Below are 26,116 nucleotides of genomic sequence, written 5' to 3'. Positions count from 1 at the left end.
GTGAAGGGTGAAGCGCTTTATTAAGGGTGGCTTTCTCCCTGACCCAGCCCTGCATTCTACTTGAATATAAATGACCCTGGGAGTGACTGTTCCATTCCATTTAGAATTAAGGCTTTTTAAATTGTCCCTTTTGGCTGTTATTCTTATACCACTGTGTCATCTCTTTAAGATTTTCTAAGAAACATCCAAATCACAGTGTTCTAAGATAATGTGAGAAATCACTAGATCCAAATTAGAAGTATATCTAAGCCTCATATTGATTTCTCTCCTTTTTTATTTATAAATCATTCAAAATAGTCTCCTTTTCTTCATTTTTTTAAACATCTGTCATTAATCTCTTTATTTTTGCCCTTGGCAAAATAACAGAACTGACCAAAATGTCTTGCAAATATCGTAATTACAATCTCTAGGAGAGCTGAACTAAATAAAGTGTTTCTCTTTTGTATTGCTTAACGATGTTTGTTTTTAAAAGAAAATGTATTTGCTTAAGACACAATGTTTTGATTATCCCTGAACATAAACCTTATTTTCTTTTCATATTCCCTTAAATGAATGAAAAATATTGTAATGATCTAAAAATGACACAAAACCAAAACGCCACCCAGGCTGGATCTCTCAGCAGTGAATTTTCCCGGAACATGGGTAAAGCCTGCTGGATGGGGAATGATTAACTGTTTCCCTTACAGGATGTTATTCTGAACACTTGTCCTAGAAGAGAAAGCCTTGAAGAGGATCACTCTATTAATATGTATTAAAATGTAAAGGCCAATTTTAATATTTCAGACAACTCCAGTGAATAAAAGATCATTGACACCTTCCTGTTTTTACTGTACTCCTATTTTAAAATGATGTTCTTGGCTATACAATCGCCCCAGGGGAGTGACAAAAAGAGGAAGAAAAATTTTAGAAAAAGCAAGGAGAGAAAAGGATGGGAAACTGTTTTATTCAACTTCACCTGCTGCTCAAGCCACTTACCCTTAGGAAGACTCCAACATTTCATATGAATTACCCATTATGGTCTCCTACCACACATCACCGCACTATTTAGTACTTGCTTGCAAACCACCAACTGCGTTTACAAGTAGAGACATAATAAGTGAGCCAATGACCTTTTTGCAGCATGTATCTGAAGATAGTTCATCAAATACTTGTCAGCCAACTAACTGTCCAGGGGGTATAAAAATAAATAAGTGAAAGTGGGGAATGATGGACATGTACCTCTTTTCTCCTACTAAATAGAAAATCTGGTAGCTTTGACATCCCCACCCACCCCGGCACTTGCCTTTGTTTCTTCTCATCCCCGTCCCCAAACCTGTTACTGGGGAAACTTGAAAAAGAATCAGATACATTTAAAAAAAAAAAAAAAGTTTAGATCCCACGACCACGATTCCATTGCCATGCAGAAAGCACTGCAAGATGCCCAACCTCAGTCGCCGCACCGCGGTCCCGAAAAAGCCTGTATCTAGCTAGAACAAATAAGATGTTAATTGCAGCCTAGCTGAGGAAAACTAGTATTGTTCCACCCGGAGACACGCAGCAACCGGGGAGCTGAGATGCACCCCTTCCGGTGCTGACGATCAATTCTTCTGAACCCCGGTGCTGAAAGGACAGCTCTTCGCCAGCGACAGGTCCGCACTAAAAGAAAGAAGATCAAGTCCAGTATTTACTTCCCATCGCTCCGAGTGCCCTCCCTGTCCTCCGCACCCCTCTTGCCTCGTCTCCCAGTGAGTTTCTCTTATAGTTGGTCGCCGCCAGCTCCAGCGGTGGGAACTGAGGACGCAAAAACCTCCCAGACGCAGAAAGACCGCTTCTGGGACGTGCTTGGTTTTGAGTAGCCGTGACGTGCAAGCGCACCGCGGCCCTGGCTGGAGCTCCGCGGAGCCCCGCTCCCACCGGTGCCCCCTCCTCTCCCAGCCCGCGGGCCCCCCTCCGCTTCCTCGCCGGCGCTCCCCACCCCTCTCGCACCCCGCCGCTCCGCTCGCTTTCTCTCTCACACACCCGCCCGCGCACTCAGGAGGCAGAACTCCGGGGAGGCGCAGTTGCCGCGCTGTGCGCTTCGAGCCTCGGGCCCGCCGCCGGGCGCACAGCCCTGGCGCCGGCGCGCGGCGCTGGGGAACGCGCGCGCCCACGAGCACGCGGGTGGCCGGCGCGCGCGCGCGCACCCCGGGAGCGCGCCCCCGGGAGAGCGAGCGCCGCGCGTCGGCGCGCACACCCGAGACAGAGCTTTACTATCTCGCTCCCTCTCGCCCCTCTGTCCTCGCTGGGCATTCAAACAGCTTTCCGACATCACCAGCCAAGGATTTTCCCCCCCTCTCTCAGTCGCCGTCCGTCCATCAGTACCTGCGGGGCGGGGGGGAGGAGGAGGAGGAGGGAGGAAAGCGGAAAGAGGAAAAAAGCAAAAGCTTGAGCCTTCCGATCCGACCACGACTACTCCTGTAATAAACCCACCGCCCCAACAAATCTGCCTTAGCTGCCGCTGCCGCCGCCGGTCACTTCTCGTCTCAGCGCTTTCTTTGCTTCTTGGCTTATCGGTTTGTTGAGGGTGTAGATTTGGTAAAACAAATCCTCGCTCTTTAGGCACTTGCATTTTTTTTAATTGTTTGTTTCCTTTGAGCCTCTCTTCGGGGGGCTATCCTCCGCCCCCGGCCCTCGGTTGAATACGGCGTCAGGCTCCGGGGTCCTGGAGGATTTTTTTCTACCACCCGTCCCCTTATTGATCCCCCGCCCCCATCTTTTGCTTTTCATATGTGTGCATTTAAAAAAATAAATCCTGATTTTTGAAGCCGAGCCGGGGAAAATGGGCAACGGTGATTGGGACCGAAGGGGAGTCTCTCCGTCACTGTTGCTGGGACGCGTGCCTGTGCTGGTGTCTTAGAGCAAGAGCCTCCCTGAGCTTTCGGAGTGGAAGGTAAGGAAGGGGGTCCCGGGGTCACCTTCCCTCTGCCAGGGGTCGGCACCGAGGAGCTTTCCGCCACGGGGCTGCGGAGGGAGGACCAGGAGAGGCTGTTGCTGGCAGACCGAGGGGCTGCGAGCAGACCCGACTGTCTGCATTTACTTAAACGCCGCAGTTGAAAAGTTAGGGAAGTCTGGTTTTCAAGCGATGAGCTGGGTCGGAAGGAATAGGCAGGGCGACCAAGAAAATCTGACGGTTGTGTGTGATTGAGGCAATTTTACGAGGAGAAAATTTTAGGTTAAAAAGGAAGTTAAAGGGAAGCAGTGGGTCTTCTAGTGGGGAAAAATTCAGTGGAGTGATGGCGCCGTCTATGTTCGACTAAACTAAAGTGTCACCCAGAAAATCAGTTTTGAGAATAGCTAAACTAAACGCCGGTTTGCCTCTCAGCAGGAAATAAATAAATAAATAAATAAATAATAAAGGCAACATCTTTGAGACCTCGGTGGCCAGACCTTAGACATCCTCCACCCCATTCTTTTTTTAAAAAAGGGATATACAATTGTTTGAACTGGCTCTGCAGTCGGGGTTTGGGGAGTTAGGGGGGTGGCGGCAGAGTACAAGGCTTCATTTTTGATTATTTAGAATAAAACAAGACTCTGCAACCAAGGCTTAATGATGAAAATAAAGAGCATTATAGTAAGGGGACACTCTTGAGCAGGCTTGAAAGTGAAATCAGAGCTGTTTCCTCACTCTTTCTAATCCTTGATGAGCACAGCAATGCAGACATGCACTGCCAAATAGATGGGAGCAAAACTGCTAGATTTCATTAGGAAAAAAAATATGACCTCTTTATACCGATTATAAAATGAAGCCCCCTTTCATGGATGGAATTCCTAATTTAGACACTTATTGTCACATTGGCTCTCAACGCCTACACTCTATCCTGAAGAACACTGCGCAGACCTGCATTGCCTGCAAAGTGCTACAGCAAGAAAGAGGAAATTATTTCCAGAATTTCCTACAACTTTGCCTATTTTTTAAAATCTTTAAATGTTCATTGGCTTTATTTTCTCAGAGGGAAAATACATTATTCATTGAGCTATATGCTTGAAACAGAGAACACTTATTTTGATAGTTCCAGCAGTTCTGATGTTATTTTAAACTGCTGCTATATAGAGATTTAGAGTTGAGGCTGTTTTTTTTTGCCTATATCGAGACTTAAAATTTGAATTATGATCTGGAAAATGCAGATCTATCTTCAGGGACTTTGGTCACTGAATTTTGTGTGTATGCGTTGGTGTGTGTTATGCAATGGGAAGGAAGAGGGTTTTATGCTTTGGTCCAGGGAGCACCCAGGCAAAGACATGAAAACTCTTAACTATGTATATGTCTGTATCTGTTTACAGAATAGTGGAAGAGACTGCAGCCTAAAGACTTTTAAAATTAAGTTGGCATCCCTCTTCTCAGCTCAAAGGCTAAATAGAAAAAAGCAGTGTCTTTTATGCTAAGAAATAACTTCTTAAAGGTTAAAGCTGAAAAAATTCAAGTTATTTTTGGATAACAACTTACAGAGGTAAATATGACCAAGGATTACTTTGTTATGCAAGGCCAAGTTTAAAAAATAAAGAAGAGAAGAGGAGCTTTGGAGCTGTTATTGGAAAAGGAGCAATTCTATAATTGAAATCTGCTAGAAAAGAAAATTCTAATGTTTTTTATCTACCATGTGTAAATCTTAAATTACAGTAGATAAATCTAGATACAATAGCCCTATTTTAAAAAACAAACTGAAACACTGAAGCCAACTCAATTATTGTGGTTCTGCAATTTTTTTCATTGACATCACCTTTTGCTATAGATACTAATACAGTGATTCACTTTATGTATCCCAAGAGGGCATGTCACATTGAAATGACTGCCTTAAATTATGGTTCTCAGTGGTGAGGTTGAACAACAAGGCTTCCCTGAGTATGTACCCACCATGCCCTTTCTCAAATGATGTTTTTAAAATTCTGTTAATCCACGTGAATGCCGGTGTTTTTGCACAGGAATTTCTCATCGGTTCCCACCATGCCCCCTGCAAAGACATGTAGGAGAATATTTCATCTGCAACAAATTGTCACTTGTGCTTTTAAAATTGTGGCTATCATTTATCTTAATTACTGTCACATTTAAGGGAAAATAAATGTGATGACAGCTGTTCCCAGATTATCAGATTAGATTTTGTGTGATGTTTACTGCAGGCAGAGAAGGCTGAGGGAGAGAAAAGGTTGTATAGGTTGCTTAAAAATATTTCAAAAATTAACATTTTGACAGTGTTATTTAAAAACTCAAATTTTCCTCTTCTTTCAATAATATTATAATGCACTTGGATTAAATCCTGGTAGATACATTATGGCATTCCTATTAATCTATTAAATATTTTTCAATTGAATGTAGAAAATTTGGCCATTTTGAATGACCACTTGAGGGCGCTGTTCACACAGCAACAGATAATTTCCTGGCGTTATAAAATAAAAATTACCTGCCCTTCTTTTAAAAAGGTTTTTTTTTTTTTTTCTAACTGAAATCTTCAAAACAGCTGGCTGTAATATTGGAGGATTTTCTTTTTCAATGCACGTAGACTCCTACTTGCATTTCACTTTCATTGCCATTTTTACAGGCCAAATGACATAGGATGAAGGCTGTTCGTAACCTGCTGATTTATATATTTTCCACCTATCTCCTGGTTATGTTTGGATTTAATGCTGCCCAAGACTTCTGGTGTTCAACTTTGGTGAAGGGAGTCATTTATGGATCGTATTCTGTAAGTGAAATGTTTCCCAAAAACTTTACAAACTGCACTTGGACGCTGGAAAATCCAGATCCAACCAAATATAGCATTTACCTGAAATTTTCCAAAAAGGACCTTAGCTGCTCTAACTTTTCCCTCCTGGCTTATCAGTTTGATCATTTTTCTCATGAAAAAATAAAGGATCTTTTACGAAAGAATCATTCTATAATGCAACTCTGCGATTCCAAGAATGCTTTCGTTTTTCTACAGTATGATAAAAATTTTATTCAAATTCGTCGGGTATTTCCAACCGACTTCCCGGGATTACAGAAAAAAGGGGAAGAAGACCAGAAATCTTTTTTTGAGTTTTTGGTATTGAACAAGGTGAGCCCAAGCCAGTTTGGTTGTCATGTGTTATGCACTTGGTTGGAGAGCTGCTTAAAATCAGAACATGGGAGAACAGAAGCATGTGGGATCATGTATACAAAATGCACCTGCCCTCAGCATTTAGGACAGTGGGGGATCGACGACCAGTCCCTGGTTTTGTTAAATAACGTGGTGTTACCTCTGAATGAGCAGACCGAGGGCTGCCTGACCCAGGAGCTGCAAACCACGCAGGTCTGCAATCTTACCAGGGAGGCCAAGCGCCCGCCCAAAGAAGGTAAGTGTCCAGCAGGGAGGGGGGGAGTTGGGGGGGGGGCTTTGGGGATGAAGTCAAAACGCGTTGTTTCATCACGTGGGCCTACATGCTGCTCCTTAACTCTTATCATCTGTGGATTTATTTGATTTGTGATAAAGGTCTCTTAGGGTAGTTTTAGGTTTCAAATTTTTAGAGGTGGATTAGTGAAGACAGGATAGTTCTCAACAACGTGCCCCGGAAGTGCGGGTGGGATATTCATGAGAAAAGATGCAGAAACGTGGGAGCCAGCCTGCCCTGGAGATTGGTGAGGAGGGTTCAATTGCAGCCCCTCTGCGAAACGCACACGCACACGCACACACCCACACCCGAGAGCAAACGTGACACCTGTGAAATGGAGTTGTAGCCATCTCCCTTGTGCTCCAGCCCTGCAGAGAGTTGCCCTTCTCTCTCTATTCCACCGTCTCATCCAGGACCCCTTTTCCAGGTTTGTGGCAGCAGGAATAGAAGGTGACATGACATAAAATCAATGCAAGCTTATTTGGATCGAGTGACTTTCCGATACATGTGCCAGGTGTGCCTCACTCCCCCCCCCCCCCCTCCCTGGTCAGTGATGTTCAGATGCTTTGCATAATAAGTCCCCACGTGCCTGCTCTTTCCTGGGTCAAGAGAACCCTAATGGAAGCGCCAACTCTGTGGTCCCTAGCCTGTGAAGCCTCAATGTGGGAGGGGAGGAGGGCAGAATTAAAACACATGTTGATCCTTTAAAAACTGACACCCCTCTTTCGGTGATTTTTGCTCTTCTTAATCCCCTGTTGGTATACACGAGGGGAGAGGGATCTTATCTGAGCTGAGCTACATGGAAAAAAAAAAAAAAACCGAAACAGTGCAACGGAAATGCGGAGGAAGAAAATACGGGAGTGATTTATAGCTTTCACCCAATCCCCAGTGGGGGAGCTACCAGAGGATTTGAGACTGTGGATTATGTTTAATAATGCAAGAAAGCTGACACATTTTGAGAAAATTAGTTTCCTGTTTGGATGGTTAATGGATGTGTTCCATTCGTTTGGGGACATGGCTGATAACAGATTCGTTCTTGCTCCCATCCCTGCAAAAGAAAGTGTGTTGATTTTTTATGCAGGAAATGTTTTCTGACATCCACAAAGATCCCTGTCTGTGGAAAGGGACAGCCAAGCTCCAGTCCCTCTTTCCTTACCCTCCCCCAACAGAAGTTGTCTTTGTGGCCAATATAAAATTGACACGTTGTTGGAGAATTTTATTTAAGGGTAGCCAAGGCTTTGTAAGGGGTGGGGAGAAGAGAGGCTTAACTAGCTAAATGCGTTTTCTCTGCTGAAAGCAATTTGGGGGTTGGGAGTTATGGGAGAGCCAGTGGTACAGGGAAAAAAAAAGATGTGTTAGAAAATAAATGCAGACTAATGGCAATGAGGGAGGGGTGGAAAACCTTCAAGATTTCTCCAGGTCAGTGTTTCACTAACAGCTTTGACTGAAGAATACAAAGTGGTTTTAAATTACAGGAGGTCTTTTCTCTAGTAAAAATCCCAGAGAAGCACTTGCAACTGCAGGGATGGTATTTAACACCATTTAAAACTAATTAGTGTCCCCTAGTACACTCAGAAAATGTGATGTGACAAGCTGGTTAATAAGACAATTAACACCAGAAACTAGTTTTTATTTGTATGTTTTATTGTTGTTTAAACGAAACTTAGAAAATCTGTTTTTCAATGAGTAAAATTCTACCATCAGATTGACTGCTGAGGACAGTAGAAAATGAATCCAGTCTCACAGCTCTTTCTTTTCTCACTTGGTAGTAAGTGACAAAGTTGTTCTGTGCATATTAAGCATGATTTTCAAAGATTTTGCTGGTCATGGTCATGAGATGTTGGTTTAGAAAGTGCTGGAATTTATAGAAATTGGGCTAGATAGACATTTGTTTTGTAAATGGCTAAGAATGAGGGATTTTAGTCATTACGTGTATACATCATGTAGGAGAATGTATATATCCTTTGGCTCACTGGCACAGTGAGAAAGCAGTATACAAATAAATGATATTAAGATTGTTAACATGTTAGTCAAACTGAACTAGGAAAAGTTCAAGTGTCAGTAAAACTGCAAAGTCTGTATTCTAAATATGTACTCTTTAATTGTTATTCTGAGTCAGAAAGGTAAGACTAAATAATTTCTGATGGCAACTGTAGCTGATGCATGTGTAGTTCTTGTAAAATGTACACAGCACTCCTTACTTCATTCAGAGAAGACCCTTTGGCTATGCCGCATTGTGGGAAAGAAATTTGAAACTCTGCAGATTCTTAATTTAGTGAAATGTATGGAAAGTACTATATGTTAAACCTTTATATTTGACATAAACGATCCATAAATCCTATGAAAGAATTATTTAATATCATTCCAAATAAATTACCACAATGATATTCACATGGTTTGAGGTCAACAAGTACATGTAATTGTGCTACTCATATCTGTTATTCCAACATGTCTTTACTTTATATGATAACATGTAAACCTGGCTTTTTAAAATTATGTTTTAAAAATTCTTTTTATATTACTTTATGACTTCTAGTTTCTATGGAAAAATAGTCAAATTATCCTGTGTGATATCAAGGGAATAAACACAGGATTCTTCTCCACACTTTATGACTACCATTTTATTCACTGGAATAAGCACTGACTCAGCCTTCAATAGAAATATTTTCCACAGTTATTACATCGTAGAAGTGGCACACATTTGAAGGAAGAGTCTCACACTCAGTAGATCTAATTTCAGATTGTTTTGTATGATGTTGATGGTGATGATCAAGTTATACCAAATGCTGAATATTTTGAATGTTATCTATTGGAGTTACAAAATCATATTTAGTTAGGATTTGAGAAAACTGTAGGCTCTCAATTGTGAGATAATTAATTTTGAGATAGTATTTGTACTAAAATATTAGTTAATAATTCATTCATGTACTGAAGAATTTCATAGCCAGAAAACAACAAGAACTATCACTGCTTATAGTGACAATATCAATATTTACAAATGTTATTTGGAATATGCTGTAGAAGTAAAATTTTGGACTGATGCTTCATTAAAGTGTTAAATTTTCATACATTGAAATATTTTATTTGAGATCACATTTTGATATAGTTGAGGGTGGCATGTGATTATAGAAACTTGGTTGTCATTCCTTAACTTTTATGGGAAATTTTGAAAACCACGCACATCAGTAAAATGAAGTCTTTTAAAAATAATGATGTCTTATTTCAGGAAGTTATTTAAAGAATTTTCCCTATATATAACATGTATAACTTAAAAAAAAAAAAGAAACTCAGTGCTGTTTATGTGGTATTCACAAATAAGCTTGGGAATAGGTTGGCATTTATTCACAAGGTCTTTACTATATTTTCTAGGATTCTTTTACCAAAGAGAATTCTGGACTATATAGCTAAAAGGTAAAAGGCCATATAAGATCTTATTTCTTACGACTTCCATTAAAATAAATTATAACAGTTCTGGCAGAAAAATTCTACTCCGGAGTATTTAAATCACATAATAAGCCTTAATGGAACCTTTGTTTCCTACTTACATCAATGGTGCTACTTATGTGAATGGAAATTGGGATCCCTGTATAGATTCCAGGAAATCTGAACACACATGCTCATTTGTTTTTCCACTCTGCTTCTGATAATTCTTGATATTCCACTGCCCGAGGGAAGTCTCACTATGTGCCGTGTAAAATCTAGCCCATGATTTGTGCAGTATTAGGCCCATATTTGTCTCTAGGGCAATTTGTATTTCTATCTGTTTGTTTCCATTTCTTTTTACCTTTGCTCTTTTTGCCCTAATTACTGTTTCAGCCACCTTTCCATCTTCCTCTTTACCCTCCTTGGATCTTTCTTCCTTTGTAAATGACTGCCATGTTCCCATACTCTTTACCAGAATGGGGAACATTATATATAGTGAGTCTGTTGCTCCTTGAAACAGTCTTCCAGTTGTCCTGCCTCTTAGCTGGGTTCCCATAGCCCCTTGCACATGCTGTACTTTCGTTGTAGCATCTGTCACACTGCAGTATACTTTTCATTTATATTTTCATCTCCTTCTACTAACTTGAGAGTTCTTCAAGGGTAAAGACTAGGTCTATGAATTGTCTAGGACAGTCTCAACAGGCCATCAATAAATATTGGATGAAATTCATATTAAATGGTATTTTTTACTTTTTTTCTAGTATTTATGTTTAAAATTTGTGATTTAATCTTTATTGTTTCTTTCTTTCTGATAACTTTGGTTTCAGTTTGTCCTTCTTTATTTCTACTTCCTAATAGTTTGAATCTAGGGCTCTTTCTTCTTTGTAATATAGGCTTTTACCACTATAATTTTCCCTTCTAGAACTGCTTTTGCTATATCCCATAAATGTTGGTATATTGTTTTTTTTTTTTAATTTTTATTGAATGTATTGGGGGTGATATTGGGTAACAAAATTCTATGCAAATCCGGTGTACAGTTCTATAACACACATCATCTGTATATTGTATTGTGCTCACCACCCCATGTCAAGTCCTCCTCCTTCACCATCTATCTCTCCTCTACCCTTTTCCCCCTCCCTCCTTTCTCTCCTTTCCATCCTTTCCCTCTTTTCCATCCTTTCCCTTCTGCAATCCCCCCATACTGTTGTCTAAGTTTCTTTTTCTTTGCTCAATTCCTTCACCTTTTTCACCCAGTCCCCAACTCTCATCTCCTCTGACAGCTGTCAGTTTGTTCTCTATCTATGAGTCTGTTTCTATTTTTTGTGTTAGTTTATTTTGTTCATTAAATTTCATATATAGCGAAATTATATGGTACTTGTCTTTCTCTGACTGGTTTACTTCACTTAAAAAAATACTTAAATGAACAAAACAAAGCTCTCACTAGGAAAGATAACAATAGATTACAATTAGAAGAATAAAACTACATAATTTTGAGAAAGCCACTTTTTACTTTCTTTTTTTAGGGGAAGATGGCTACCGTTTATCTCATTTTCAATTCTATTAATGTATTATTTATACCAGCTCCTGATCACAAGGTATTATTTAATAACATTTAAAAAGAATGAGAAGAATGAAGCTATCGAGAAATAGTCTTAATTTCATATATATTTACTTTAAGGGATTAATGATAAATAGAACTTTCTATATATGGCTCTCTACAACAAATGTAGTTAGAAAATTTGCCAATTTCTATCTGTTTGACTGTCTTTATTTATCTCTACATTTCTCTCTTCTGGCTCTGGCACTACTTCTTTAGTAACATGACATTTCTCAAATCCTCTCTTCCTTAGTTTGAAGTCAAACATATATAGATTCCAAAAAAAGAGAAAAATAGTATTTGCATATTATGTTCGTTGCTTCTATTACGCCTGGTTATGGTCTATAAATATAGTAATAAGAGTGTTAATAAAATTGTAGGCCTGGTTAAGTAATGCCATTATTTTTACTTTTGTCATTTCAAAATTTTGTCAATTTAGCAAGCAGCTCATATATATATTTAGTGAAACAAAACTCTGTTACATGACAACGTAATTTTTATAGACACTGAATTAAAATATTAACATGAAAATATGTGTGTGGTGAAGCTGCAGTGGCCTAAAGAAAATATTTGTTTGTATGTATGTGTGCTCTGCACGCACACATGTCAAGATGCATGTTTCAGTGGCCTTTTATAATAGCTCTAGATAAATGTACTGCACATTAGTTTCTTCCAAAATTGAGATGGGAATTTTACTTTACTTGCATTCCTTTATTTAATTCATTTCCTAAAAGAAGCAATTTTATTTCTTTCTTTCTTTTTTTTTTTTTTTGTATTTTTTTCTGAAGCTGGAAACGGGGAGAGACAGGCAGACAGACTCCCGCATGCGCCCTACCGGGATCCACCCGGCATGCCCACCAGGGGGCGACGCTCTGCCCACCAGGGGGCGATGCTCTGCCCCTCCGAGGCGCCGTCTGTTGCGACCAGAGCCACTCTAGCGCCTGAGGCAGAGGCCAAGGAGCCATCCCCAGTGCCCGGGCCATCTTTGCTCCAATGGAGCCTTGCTGCGGGAGGGGAAGAGAGAGAGAGAGGAAGGAGAGGGGGAGGGGTGGAGAAGCAGATGGGCGCTTCTCCTGTGTGCCCTGGCCGGGAATTGAACCCGGGACTTCTGCACGCCAGGCCGATGCTCTACCACTGAGCCAACTGGCCAGGGCCTTATTTATTTCTTAATTTATTTTTTCTTCTTTTCCAAGTGAGAGGAGGCAGATAGAAAGACAGACTCCTGCATTTGCCATGACTGGGATCTACTCAGTAACCCGTCTGGGCCCAATGCTCTGCCCAACTGGGGCCGTGCTGCAATGGAGCTATTTTTAGCACCTGAGGTGTAGGCTCCATGGAGCCATCCTCAGTACCTGGGTGGATACCCTGGAGCCAATTGATCCATGGCTGCCAGAGGGGAAGAAAGAGAGAGAGAGAGAGAGAGAGAGAGAGAGAGAGAGAAGGGAAGGGGAGGAGTAGAGAAGCAAATGGTTACTTCTCCTGTGTTCCTTGACTGGGAATTGAACCCAGGGCATCCATATGCTGGGCTGATGCTCTACTACTGAGCAAACTGGCCCGGGCTGCAATTTTATTGTTAATTGAATACTTTTTATAAAATATAGTATTATTTAGAATAATTGTGGTATATAATATATTAACTATAATAGTCATCTGGCCCTTGAATCTGAAATCAATGTTCATTCAAAAGTAAACATTTTTTTTTTACTTTTTCAAAATGTTATGTGTGGAGTGTTAAGATCCCAACCAGAGAGAGCTGAGTTTGAATCTGCTCTTCCACATTGTAACTGTGCTATTCTGTATTACTACTTTTCCCTACTCAGCCTAGGTTAAGGATGCTTATTTCTCAGGGTACAGGGGAACAGTAAATGTCTTCATGTATTGAAAAAACCAGTAAAATTAATGGCTTGGAATATTTTAGTTGCTGTCAGTGCTGTGGAAATGTTGACCCAATTCAATGAACTAATAAAAATCAGAGAAGTGTTCAGCTTTTCTAAGTGTGTCACTTCATTGACCTGAAAGGTCTGTTTTGGTGTAAAATGTACTTGGGTCCCCTAAGTGACTCAGCCACCTTATAGTATCTCTGACACGTTACTGAGCTTGACTAAGTTTGATTCATCATTAATCTACTGTATGTAGTAGAGTATTGTATTTAATGAGATTGCACTTGTGAAACACTTTGTCCAAGTTATAGTAGGCCCTTGATTCAGGTTTTGAAACCTCTTTTTTATCTTCTGGCAATATGTGATAGAGAATTGACAATACGTAATGAAGTAGATTGTTATTTAATTGTTTGAACTTGTTTAGGAAAATTAAGGGGCATTTAACAAAGGATCATCAAACATTTGAGTATATGTCTATTTTGTTATTAGGTAAAGAAAATATAGAATCTGAATATGTTTGTGTTGATGGAGGCATGACTAATACATCAAATAGATCAGGCTAGTGGTGTGTGAGTCATCTTAGGCCTGGGAAGCTGTCCTTAGGATATCATTGCTGGGAGCCTGCAAAGCCATTTGAATCAAACAGTTTCCAAGTATTTTGCTCTTTGCTGCATTATGCAAAATTAAGTCATGTTTTGATATCTGTTTTTGAAAAAGAATTATCTTGAAATTCTAGTGTATATGAAAAAACGCATTTGAAAAAACAAAGGACATTTTGGGATTCTTTTCAGTGGCTTGTGAACAGTTGCTACAGACCAGAAAGCCCCAAGCTTCCACCAAAGCCTTATATTTATATATTCAGATATTAAAATGCAAGCAAAAACTTTTGTTAGTACTCATGTGAGAATTCTGATATTTTCTTAAAACAAAACTACAAAATGCCATCTATAAGACTTCATAAAATGCTAAATGCTCTATGTTCAATTATGTTTCAATGCTACTTAGGAATTTTGTTGACTTGCAAAGAATGACCTGGCTACATACCTGTTAGAGTAATATATTTTTAGTTTGCACTGAAGGTGCAGTAGTAACAAATGCGTAGTAAACACATTAACATGGAGCTGTTTCTCTCAAAATTAATCAGTGAACTGGAGTCTTTTTTGAAATCTGACATGTTGGCTGATGTGCATTTCCCCCATAACCAACTTCCTATCACACATTTATTATTCTTGGAACATGCTCTAAAATATGAAGGCACAATAGTTCCTCCTTGGTTCCTACTTTGTTAAAGGAAATAATTTACCTGCTAACCCAATCCTGGACATTACATTCTCAAATTATTTCTTCTAAGTGACAAGTTTCTTTGAGGTTTGGTGGTTATTTGAGAAAAACAAGAACAAATACGTGCTTGGAAAACTGACAGACCCAAATTACAATATTTAGAATACAACCTAATGCAGTTAGATATAATGAAAAGCATTAAAACAGTTGTGGAGTCAGCCAAAGGACACTATCTTGATGAAATTACTTTATAGCAATGAATATAATGAGGTGGTAGAAATGTCACAGCAATATTTACTATCAGAAATATAATCCTCGGTATGAATATTCACCCAGTATGAATCATACTAATGAGTATTACACAATATTATTTCATGACATTTCTACTGGTGTTCCTCACTTTTAAGAATAATTTTTAAAAAAACAACTTCGACACTTGAATATTGAAACAGTAATAAATTATTCTCCAATAAGCACAGGTTTAAAGAGAAGATTCATCTACATATTACACCTAAGAAAATAAGTAAAGTGTTTAATAAACTTTTTATAAATGAAAAGCATACAATAAAACCTAGCATTGAGGAAGTGCATCACAAAGCTCTGTTGCACATATTGTTTTATTTGGGCAATAACTGTGAGACCTGTGATAATTGCTCCTTTGAAATGTGTTAGTTACATAGAATACTGTACCTTAAAGATCATAGTTTTTCTTTCTCTAACAATTTTAATACAAATTGGTTCAAATAAAAATCAGAAAAAATTCAATCTTTTTTTTTTTTTTACTGTTTCTAGAGCACTTGAATCAGAATCACAAATTCTCACAAATTTATAAGGACTTAAGGCATTATCTAGTCCAAATCTTACCTCATTGATGGAATTCCAATCTGCAAACATATAATAGGAACATTATTTGTATTGAATTTGTATTTAATACCATTTCTATAATGTAAAAGAGACCCAATTATTTAGATCTATTATTTGATCGATCCAACCATTAAAAAAAATTACATGGGATCCAGCCAGGACAATAATCAGAATATATCATATTTCGCCATATTGCTTAATAGAGACTAATCTCTACAAATTAAAGCTTTCATTCATTGTATTTTTGTCCTATTTGGTATATATGATTAAATAAATGTGTTTCAGGTCTCAAAAAAACTATTGATCTTCAGCCTAAGCTCATTAAACTTAGAGATGCACTTCAAGTTCAGAGTTTTTTTAGATTCTCGAAAATGATCCAGCAAGTTCTAGGTAGGATTTTCATTTCATTATACAATTCTAGTTAATTCTGTGTTTTTGAGAAATAGCATATCTTACACTTTTTAGTTTTCTTATAGTACATTGAGAAATATTTATACTATTGAGAGTGAGAGAAGAGTGAGGTCAGGATCCCCTCTATTGAATATCACAGCTTCTGTCACTGACTACTCATAATAATTGTGGAAAAGAGGGCACTTTAGGAAGAAAAAAACCTGTCTATAATTTTTCCATATAAATCTGGCAAACTGTCAAAAATCTGCTGCTGCACTGTAGAATGAGAAATTTTTGTTTACTTTGGCTTCCTTGAGAGGTCAGCTTCCTTTACAGATATGTCAGTCTGTGGCCAGCTCTCGTTGGCTGGCCTTGGTTTTATAATTGAGAGGGCAAGCTGTGTCTACTTTTTAAGTGGTGCCTGAGAAATTACCCAAGGAAGGTGGCCTTTTTATTCTTCCACAGACTTTACTTTGAAATATGATGAAGTAAGTGCTATAGAGCACCATTGTTCCATCTGCACAGCATAGGACATTGTAAGACCTTAGCTTGTAATATTTGAAAGATCTGTTCTCTTTAAAATGTATGGTTTCCTTCTGTTTGGTAGTTTTCCTGGAATTTTCTGATAACTGTGTTTTGGTGTTCAATTGATTACAAAGGGCATAAGTGAGTAACACACATAATAAATATTATACATGCTTGCCTCTGGCCTCTGCATCCTGAGACCACAGAAACCACAGAAATAGAACAAGGGGGGTTTAGAAACAGAATAGAAGCTGATCCACTAAGTAGCAAGCACTGATTAAGGTGAAATAAATCAGTACATGTAGGATGTGAATTAATGCAACAAATTAATGCAATTAATTTCCCTTAGTGGAAACTTCTTTCTGTTAAAACTCAATATATAAAAGTGAGTTTAGAAAGGAGTGCTGTTTTTGTTGTGGGTGGGAGGCCTAGAGTCCCACGTAATCAGTTCTTTCTTCCTCTGTTCATGCTAGAGGCAGCTTTGCTCTGAAAGCTACCGCAGAACTGTAAATCTCGGAGCCTCCATGTGAAGCCACATATGATGAATTAATGTTAGAAATTTTTTCCACTGAGAAATGAATATTTTCAGTGTCATGATCACTGAGAATGTGTAAGAACTATAATATTGTTTTACTGCATTTTACTTAGAACAAAATTTATAATTTGTCTAGGATCCTGTGGTCCACATGTATCTATGCTTAATTTTCCTTCCTAACCTTTTTTCCTATCTGACACAGTAAGGGCCAAGGCCTCACATACCCCTTCATGCACATCCTCAGCCTACGCTATCATGTCTCTCAGGCATCTTTGAGATTTCAGGCGATGTCTTCTGAACATTTGCTGTCATTTTTTCTGTCATATCTCATCCAATCGGATAGAGATTTGCTGTCTTCTGCCAGGCATCAGGACCTCTGTCTTTGCTTCATAGAGACCATAGTGTGATGAAGTCACACTGTGTTTAGACCAGAGTTGGGGCCCCTACCCCTTCTTCTCTATCTCTCACTTATGGAGTTGGAGACCTGCTGATAACCTGTCTGCAGATCCTGTCATGTAAACACTTCTGCAGATTCTCTCTGGAGTCAGGCAGCCCTGGGGCTCCATGTGTGACCTCCACAGGAGGGCCACAGTTGTCCCTCATCTTTCTCTCTAGTCAGTCGTCTGGATTCAAAAGTTCTTCTACCCTAGGGTCCCAACCCTCCTGTGAATTTGCTCTTTCCAGTCTTCCTCTTATACCTAGGTAAACACGAATACAATCTTAGATTTTTTTTTTGTTTTTAAATTTAAGTGATGAATATTAAGAAGCGCTAATTTACATCTTTATAAATGGAATGTATTTGAGAAATATTCTCTTTCCTTTATTGTTTTACTAGTCTCCAGATAGTTTAGTTTCAAATTGTCAAACTAATTGGAATACCCTAATGTTAACAGGGCAATGAAAATTATCTTGAACTCCTTTAATTGTTCACACATAATGGATATTCACTACTGAAGACAGCTTATTAAAGCAACAACAAAAATCTTATTAGCATTGACATTTCATAGGTATGAGTGGATAGGTGTCATTAATGCTCTACTCCAAATAGTCCAGCCTTCTACCATTTTGGGCACATGTGGGAACTGTGTTTCAGACCACTCGTAGTTGGGTAGGATCATGTGACCATCTCTAGCCAAGGAATTGTAACCGAAATGCACATTCCTCACTTCTGAGCTGAATCATTTCATTGCTTGAGCAAGACTGTGAAGCTTTCTACCTTTAGCATGGAGACCTGTAGTTAAAGAGAAGAGGTTTCTCTGTCAGCCTGAGTCCTGAATGACTAAAATTAGGGAGCCTTTCTGACCACACTCTTGCCGATCTGTGAGAGTGAGCAAGGAGAACTTTTTCTGTTTTGAGACACTGGGTATTTTGAGTTTGTCTTTGTTGCTACAGCCTAGCTTATTCTAAGTAATACAGTGTCTAATTGGGAAGGGTGGGGAGTAGTTGTGTTGATGACTGGTGCTGAAAGGTAACTATTATACACAATGGTGATATGTTTTGTCATTTGACTGTAATGATCTGATGGCCATTTTGGTTTATGGTATTTTGGGAAGAGGAACTCACTTTTTGAACTTATTACAAGCAATATTCTGTCACTCATTTTAGGTATTATATATCAAGTCAGCTTAACTAAAATTAGTTATTACTAAAATAACTTACACAAGTGTATAGTTATATTACAAGAGACCATTCTTTCAACATTTATTTGAAAAGTTACCTAGATTTGCCAATATTTTTGAAGTATCCTTATTAAAGAAGGTTTTGTAGTCTTTGAGCTGTGATTGTCACAGAACTAATTAGAAAATTTTAATATTAGCATGGTAGTTCTTGCTGAAAGGTATAACTTTTCCTATTGTGTCCCTTCCTCCTTTCTTTCTTTTTTTTTAAATATATTTTTCTGAAGTGAGAAGTGGGGAAACAGAGGCAGACTCCCGATCCACCTGGCATGCCCACCAGGGAGCAATGCTCTTCCCATCTGGGGCGTTGCTCTGCTGCAACCAGAGCCATTCTAGCACCTGAGGCAGAGGCCATGGAGCCATCCTCAGCGCCAGGGCAACCTTGCTCCAATGGAGACTTGCCTGTGAGAGGGGGAGAGAAAGATAGAGGAAAGGAAAGGAGAAAGCAGATGGAAAGCAGGGGGAAGCAAAAAGAAAGGTGGAGAAGGAGATGGATGCTTTTCCTGTGTGCCCTGGTTGGGAATTGAACCTGGGATTCCCACACACCAGGCCAACACTCTACGACTGAGCCAACCCGCCAGGGCTCCCTTCCTCTTTTTTTTTTCTTTCTTCCCTCCCTCCCTCCTTCTTTTAATTTCTTTTTTTTCCCCCCCTGAGTATGTAGAGTCTGATTTATATGCGTTAATCTGTTAATCTACAGATTCAATGTTACAATATTTTACACAGAATCCATTATTAGTAGATATGTAAGTCGTTTTTTTTTTTTTTTTTTTGTAAACAAATATTTCTATGGTAGCTCATGGAGATCTTGTAATCAAGCCCTGCTTCATTAATCTGAACAATTTTCTTGTGATGTTAATTATGTAGCAGTAATTAACCTCCGTTTTGAGTAGGTGGGCTTTTGTCACAATGAGAAGTATTCTTAGCTCCTACGAGAGGCAGGAGGGTAAAGTAGGCTGTTGTGAACATGAAACAAGCCCCTATGAGTTACTTAGTGGGTGTGAAGCATTCTTCCCAGTGTTAGTGGTACACTGGCAAGTTCTGCTCTGCTGGGCTGTACCTTCCATTATTTCCCTGGCTTTCCTGTTCTCAAGAAGTTTGGATTATGCTAAACTCATTAATTATAAGAGACACACTCCAGAATTCAAAGTGGGTACAAAGGCCATTGAGTAACTGAGAAAACAAAAATGAAAACACTGAATTTTGTGTCCTGAAGAAAAATCACAGATAGAGTGCATTATCAGTTTGCTGTCCACATATTTATATCTGATATGTAGGACACACACATATAATAATCACTCACATATGGACTTATGGCATTAAATGCTTACAAATATTAAATGCATATTTAATTTGAAAGCTGAATATTTAAAAATAGTTTACAAATATGTTCCCTGTTAAATTGCATTTACTTTTTGTGTGTGTGTGACAGAGACAGAGGGACAGATAGGGACACACAGACAAGAGGGGAAAGAGATGAGAAACATCAATTCTTCGTTGTGACACCTTAGTTGTTCATTGATTGCTTTCTCATATGTGCCTTGTCTGGGGGCTACAGCAGACCGAGTGACCCCTTGCTCAACCAGCGACCTTGGGCTCAAGCTGGTGAACCTTGCTCAAACCAGATGAGCCCACGCTCAAGCTGGCGACCTCGAAGTTTTGAACCTGGGTCCTCCGCATCTCAGACCAACGCTCAGCTGCACCACCACCCGGTCAGGCTAAACTGCATTTTCTACCTGAAAGTTTGCTAATATAAATTTAACTGGAGTTCCTTAAGAAAGCATTTGAAAAACAAACAATAAAAATACTTTTTTGCAATGGAAGCTCTAAACTTGAAGTTTCTTTGTTTGAAATTTTACTTGGAGCCTTTTAAATAAATATATTCAGGACAGTGTTCTGTGGATCATTAGATATCAGAAATTAAAGGTTTACTTAGGGTTTAAGGGTAAATGATTGCCAAGCAAGTTTCAAAAAGTTGAAAACAAATGTAATCTTCAAAAGTGAACAATTTACTTATATTTGTGAAAAAGAAATATATCATGTTATAACAAATTAATGGTCTTTTATATTCTCCTTAATAGTTGATTGTTTTCCTCCTTTACAACTTTGTTACTTGTTGGATCCCACATTTCCAACACCTGTAAATTCAGGTTCAGATTTTAGTGGATAAGAGTCAGGCTTCCTGGTTTAAATAATATTCTCCATTTCTATGTCATTGCCCTAAGGATGTGACACACCTCTCTAAATCTCAGTTACTTTGTTCATGAAGTGGTGATTATTTTAGTGATGTAAATCAGAGATTGAATGAGGTACTTAATGTAAAATAATAAACATGACACACTGTCTAGTAGATACTCAGTAAATGGTAACTATCAATTGGGTGAATGATTCTAGAACCCTTTACTATACTAGATTTCTTTAACACAAATAAAATTTTGATTCATAATAAAAAGTAATCAATTTGTTTAATTGACCTTAGAGAAATTAAAATGCCTGTTGGATCGGTTTGTCTACAGAGATGCACTCTTTTGTCTTTAATCCTTTATTCCCGCTGGACACTCATGTTCCTGAGGAAAACAGTTAAGCTGCCATATCTGTGCTCCTTTATTCCACATTTAAAAAATGAGCCACTTCATTCACAACATCACCATTTTTTTTCCTTTTAAAATGCACTAGACAGTGATATTCACAGATCGCTTGGCAGAGGGTAATTTCCCTAAATGATTTTTCTCCTGAAAGACTGTCTCCACTGTAATCAGAAAGCAGTGTCCATTGTATTTTGACCACCAAAGCAACCTCATCTTGGGTGCTTTCCTAAACGTATTTATGTCCTTTTAGTCTAGTTTTTTTTCCTCCATAACATTATAGTTTAAATGCATTCACATTTCATTGGTTAAATCAAGTTAAAATCTGTATTCTAATTTCTTTGGAAGGATAGGTGAGCGTGTAAAAAACAAAGCAAACTGTCATTTATGTCTTGACCTGGCCCTGAGTCCCATTCTCCTTCTGAGCAGCAACAGATCTCTTAGGAAAGTATTCTGTTTGCTGTCTGCTTTTCAACATTTGTTCTAAGGCATAATGTAAGAAAAAATCCATGAAATATAAATTCACATTTTTCAAAAAATTATACTATTTTTACTTTCCATGTTATAAAAACTTTTACTTTTGCCATTACAAAAAGGAGACTGTGCAATGTGACATTAAATTTTTAACTTGGTAGTGCTCTGTATTAGGAAGCGACCTTGGAGTACAAACCTGAACAACGGCGTTCTGGATGAGATTTGCAGTCGTCCCTCACCATATCGTGGTTCACTTTACACGGTCTCACTGGTATCTTGGATTTTTAAATTGTATATATCTCTCTCTCCTCTGTCTCTCTCTCTCCACTCTAAAATGAATAAATAAAATAAAAAATAAAAAAATTTAAAAAAAAAAGAAAAAAAATCCTGACCTGTGGTGGCGCAGTGGATAAAACGTCGACCTGGAAATGCTGAGGTCGCCGGTTCGAAACCCTGGGCCTGCCTGGTCAAGGCACATATGGGAGTTGATGCTTCCAGCTTCTCCCCACTGTCTCTCTCTCCTCTGTCTCTCTCTCTCCTCTCTAAAATGAGTAAATAAAAAAAAAAAATTAAATTGTATATATCTAATTTAGTATCGTGGATTTTTTGCTATATCGTGGGATTTTGCGGTACATAGGTATTCTTATATATTTATTATTTTAATTATTTTTGTGGCAAAATAAGCATTTTCTAGGCTAAAAAATGAAAACTATAAAAATATTAAAACATTAAAAGAATATTAAGTCATCATCATCTTCATCACTCAAGTTGTAGTATATTCACTGGTGAGTACCCATATAGCATTTTATATGTTGAAAGTATGTAAGTTTAAGAGTATAGAAAGTGTTTATGAGCATAGGAAGTATATATAAGAGTGTGGGAAATGTTAATAACAGTGTGGGGAAGGTTTATAAGAGTGTGGGGAGGGTTTATAAAGCCTTAAAATATATATAAATAATAAAATACCTATAAGGTCACTACTTCACAGATAGATGAGGGACCACTCTACTGTCTGGGTAACTCCAGGCAAGTCACATCACCTCTCAGGGAGCTTTAGTTTGCTCAGCTCAGTTACAAACATTGTTGGAAAGTAAAACTGTACTGTACATGAAAGCCGTTTAGAAAATGGAAAGTGGCATCCAAAAATTCTGATGTCATAATTGCCAATATCATCCTGTAAATTCAGTTAAGTGTATTAAGTGTAATGGTTCATTGGCATGTATGTACATGTACTAACGGTCCTGTCCTATGATGATAATGTCACCAATTGTTGGATTGTGAGCTTGACGTTTTTAGGTAAGTCTCTAATCTTCTGTCTTATGGAAAACACTATTTTCTTGGCTTTCCTTTTTATTTTCTATATCAATAAAAGCAGTTACATCTTGGGCTTCATATCAAACATTTCAGTGTGAATCCCAGTTCTACCTTCCACCATCTTTGTGACCTTTGGCACTTTGCTTGATATTTGTGGACCACATTTTGTGTGTGTGTGTGTAAAATAGAGATCCTCTCTAGCACATTTCTTATTTTTTTAGTAAGTAATCTGTACAAAATAAAACAATTGTGTTAGTGTTATTGATTGATTTTAGAGTGTGAGGAAGAGAGAAAGAGAGAGACAGGAACATCAATCTGTTCCTGTGTGTGCCCTGACCAGGAGTCAAAGTGGCAACCTCAGCACCAGGGCTATACAAAAACAGTTTTAAGATTAATCCACAAATAATGTGAAGGTGGTCAGTTCTCTTTTTTTTTTTTTGTGACAGAGACAGAGAGACAAGGACAGACAGAGACAGACAGACAGGAAGGGAGAGAGATGAGAAGCATCAATTCTTTATGGTGGCACCTTTGTTGTTCATTGATTGCTTTCTCAGATGTGCCTTGAATGGGGGGCTACAGCAGAGCGAGTGACCCCTTGCTCAAGCCAGCGACTTTGGACTCAAGCCATGGGGTTATGTCTGTGATCCCACACTCAAGCCAGTGGCCCCACGCTCAAGCTCGTGAGCCTATGCTCAAGCCAGATGAACCTGTGCTCAAACCAGCGACCTCAGGGTTTTGAACCTGGGTCCTCTGCGTACCAGTCAGACACTCCATCCACTGCACCACTGCCTGGTCAGGCAATACTCTTAATTTTTTAAGAAATGGAAAACCTTTGCCTGACCTGAGGTGGTGCAGTGGGTAAAGTGTCAACTTGGAATGCTGAGGTCAGCAGTTCATAACCCTGGGCTTGCCTGATCAAGGCACTTACGAGAAGCAACTATGAGTTGATGCTTCCTGCTCCTTTCCCCTCTTCTCTCTCTCTTGCTCATCTTCTTCTTATTTCTAAAAATAATAAAAGAGAAGATAATAGAAAACCTTAAGTTTAGGCTCCTCACTGTAAATTAAAAGTTACCTTCAACTGTACCCTGTTCTAGCTTTCCTCACCTATAGATGAATTTCAGAAATACAATGAGTCACTTCATCATCAGCTTCCACGCTTTATGTCAGTCAGAAAAACAGCTTGCAAATGAACATATTCTTTCTTTCTTTTTGTTTCTTAAAAAAGTCAAGAGCTAGCATTAGAGAAGAAAGGCTACAGATGAATGTGGATGTTTGCTGAAAACTCGTTCCAGGGGCTAAAAAAAAGCTGTCTGAGAGTAAATGTAACTTTACAGAACTATTTTATTTAGGGAGCAAAACTACATATAAATCAACAAGAGTCTCGCCCTGGCCGGTAGGCTCAGTGGTAGAGCGTCGGCCTGGCGTGTGGAAGTCCTGGGTTTGAAACCCGGCCAGGGCACACAGGAGAGGTGCCTATCTGCTTCTCCACCCCTCCTCCTCTCCTTCCTCTCTGTCTCTCTTCCCCTCCCGCAGCCGAGGCTCCATTGGAGCAAAGATGGCCCGGGCGCTGGGGATGGCTCCTTGGCCTCTGCCCCAGGCGCTAGAGTGGCTCTGGTCGTGACAGAGCGACGCCCCGGATGGGCAGAGCATCGCCCCCTGGTGGGCGTGCCGGGTGGATCCCGGTGGGGCGCATGCGGAAGTCTGTCTGACTGCCTCCCTGTGTCCAGCTTCAGAAAAATAAAAAAAAATAAAAAAAAATAAAAAAAAAAAAAATCAACAAGGGTCTCTGTACATGTCAAGTAATTAATCTTTAAGAAATAGAAATTAGGTAAATTTTGAATCAGGGTAAACTTTAAAACAGACTAAAGTAGGAACACATGGATAGAATATCATAATTTCACAAAGTGCTTTTGTATCAGTCCTGAAAAAGGTACAGATTGGAATCTGTCCTTTACAGCTCTTACATGGGAATATTGCAGAGGCCACATGTGACCTAGCAGTCGGCCATGTACTGTTCCAATGGGATTATTCATCAAATATAGTAGATAAAAAAATTCTTCTGCTTACTTTCTATTTAATCAACTTGTGAAGACTTTTAGGTAACCTAATACTTGGTCAACACTTCCTTAAATTATTCAGTTTTGTGCATTTGAACAGTATAGCAAAATTAACAGGTGGAACTATATTCATACTTCTAAGAACAAATCTTGCTTAGTTCAGGTTTTATCAGCTTAAGTATTTATTTTGATTTACAGCTTCCTACTATGGGCATTGTATGCCCTAACCCCTAAAGTCAGCAATTTTCTGTTAACCTGGCCACTTTAAAAATCCATCAACAGACATTTACCAAAGATAGTGGATATTTTGAAGAGAATCCTAATGGAACAAATTAGACTACCAAACTTACATTTCATATTATTTCTTTGTGGATTTATTCAACTGTGTATTTATTTTATAGCCGCAATACTTATGAATACCTTACTGTGTGTCAGGTACAATTTTAGATAACTCTCTCAATCTTCCTAAGAACCCTATAGCTATTGCTATTCCCCCCAATTTCCAGATGAGGAACCTGAGACACCAAGAGGCTAAAGTGACTTGCTCACTAACTCTCTGCGAAGTGGAGGAGCTTAATATGAGCCCTTAATTCTCTCAATATACTGCCCCTGTGTAAAGATAAATACAATCTAATGTTTCAGTAATTCAAAGGGTACTCAATTCATACAGTCCTTTGTAACTATGAGATGTTTAAAAATATAAAATTTAAACGGTAGAGCATCGGCCTGGCATGCAAGAGTCCCGGGTTCAATTTCCGGCCAGGGCACACAGGAGAGGCGCCCATTCGCTTCTCCACCCCTCCCCCTCTCCTTCCTCTCTGTCTCTCTCTTCCCCTCCCGCAGCGAAGCTCCATTGGAGCAAGGATGGCCTGGGCGCTGGGGATGGCTCTGTGGCCTCTGCCTCAGGCGCTAGAATGGCGCTGGACGCAACAGAGCAATGCCCCAGAGGGGCAAAGCATCGCCCCCTGGTGGGCATGCCGGGTGGATCCCGGGTGGATCCCGGTCGGGCGCATGCAGGAGTCTGTCTCACTGCCTCCCCGTTTCCAGCTTCGGAAAAATGAAAAAAATATATATATATTAAATTTAAAGTATAAAGTTTTATTTTAACCCCTCCAAAGTATATTTTCTTGTATATATTGATATTTAGTAGTAGTC

At 39.1% G+C, this 26,116-nt stretch overlaps 1 protein-coding gene across 3 annotated transcripts in view; it reads left to right on the top strand.

The window, feature by feature from the left end:
- Positions 1–2,395: 2,395 nt before the first annotated feature.
- The window catches only part of ADGRB3 (adhesion G protein-coupled receptor B3), a 796,575-nt gene continuing 772,854 nt past the window's right edge, over positions 2,396–26,116 (top strand). For 2 of the 3 annotated variants that reach the window (XM_066359103.1, XM_066359101.1), the window contains exons 1-3: positions 2,396–2,908; positions 4,300–4,466; positions 5,553–6,324. In XM_066359103.1, the coding sequence (XP_066215200.1) occupies positions 5,568–6,324 (757 nt within the window). In that variant the 5' untranslated portion in view covers positions 2,396–2,908; positions 4,300–4,466; positions 5,553–5,567. The remainder of the gene's footprint in view (positions 2,909–4,299; positions 4,467–5,552; positions 6,325–26,116) is intronic. The other variant, XM_066359102.1, reaches the window with a different exon arrangement.

Source organism: Saccopteryx leptura, chromosome 1 (genome assembly GCF_036850995.1).
Source record: "Saccopteryx leptura isolate mSacLep1 chromosome 1, mSacLep1_pri_phased_curated, whole genome shotgun sequence".
NCBI classification, from domain to species: Eukaryota; Metazoa; Chordata; class Mammalia; order Chiroptera; family Emballonuridae; genus Saccopteryx; species Saccopteryx leptura.
Note: the sequence above shows the minus strand (reverse complement) of the source record. Positions and strands in the feature narration are given on the sequence as shown.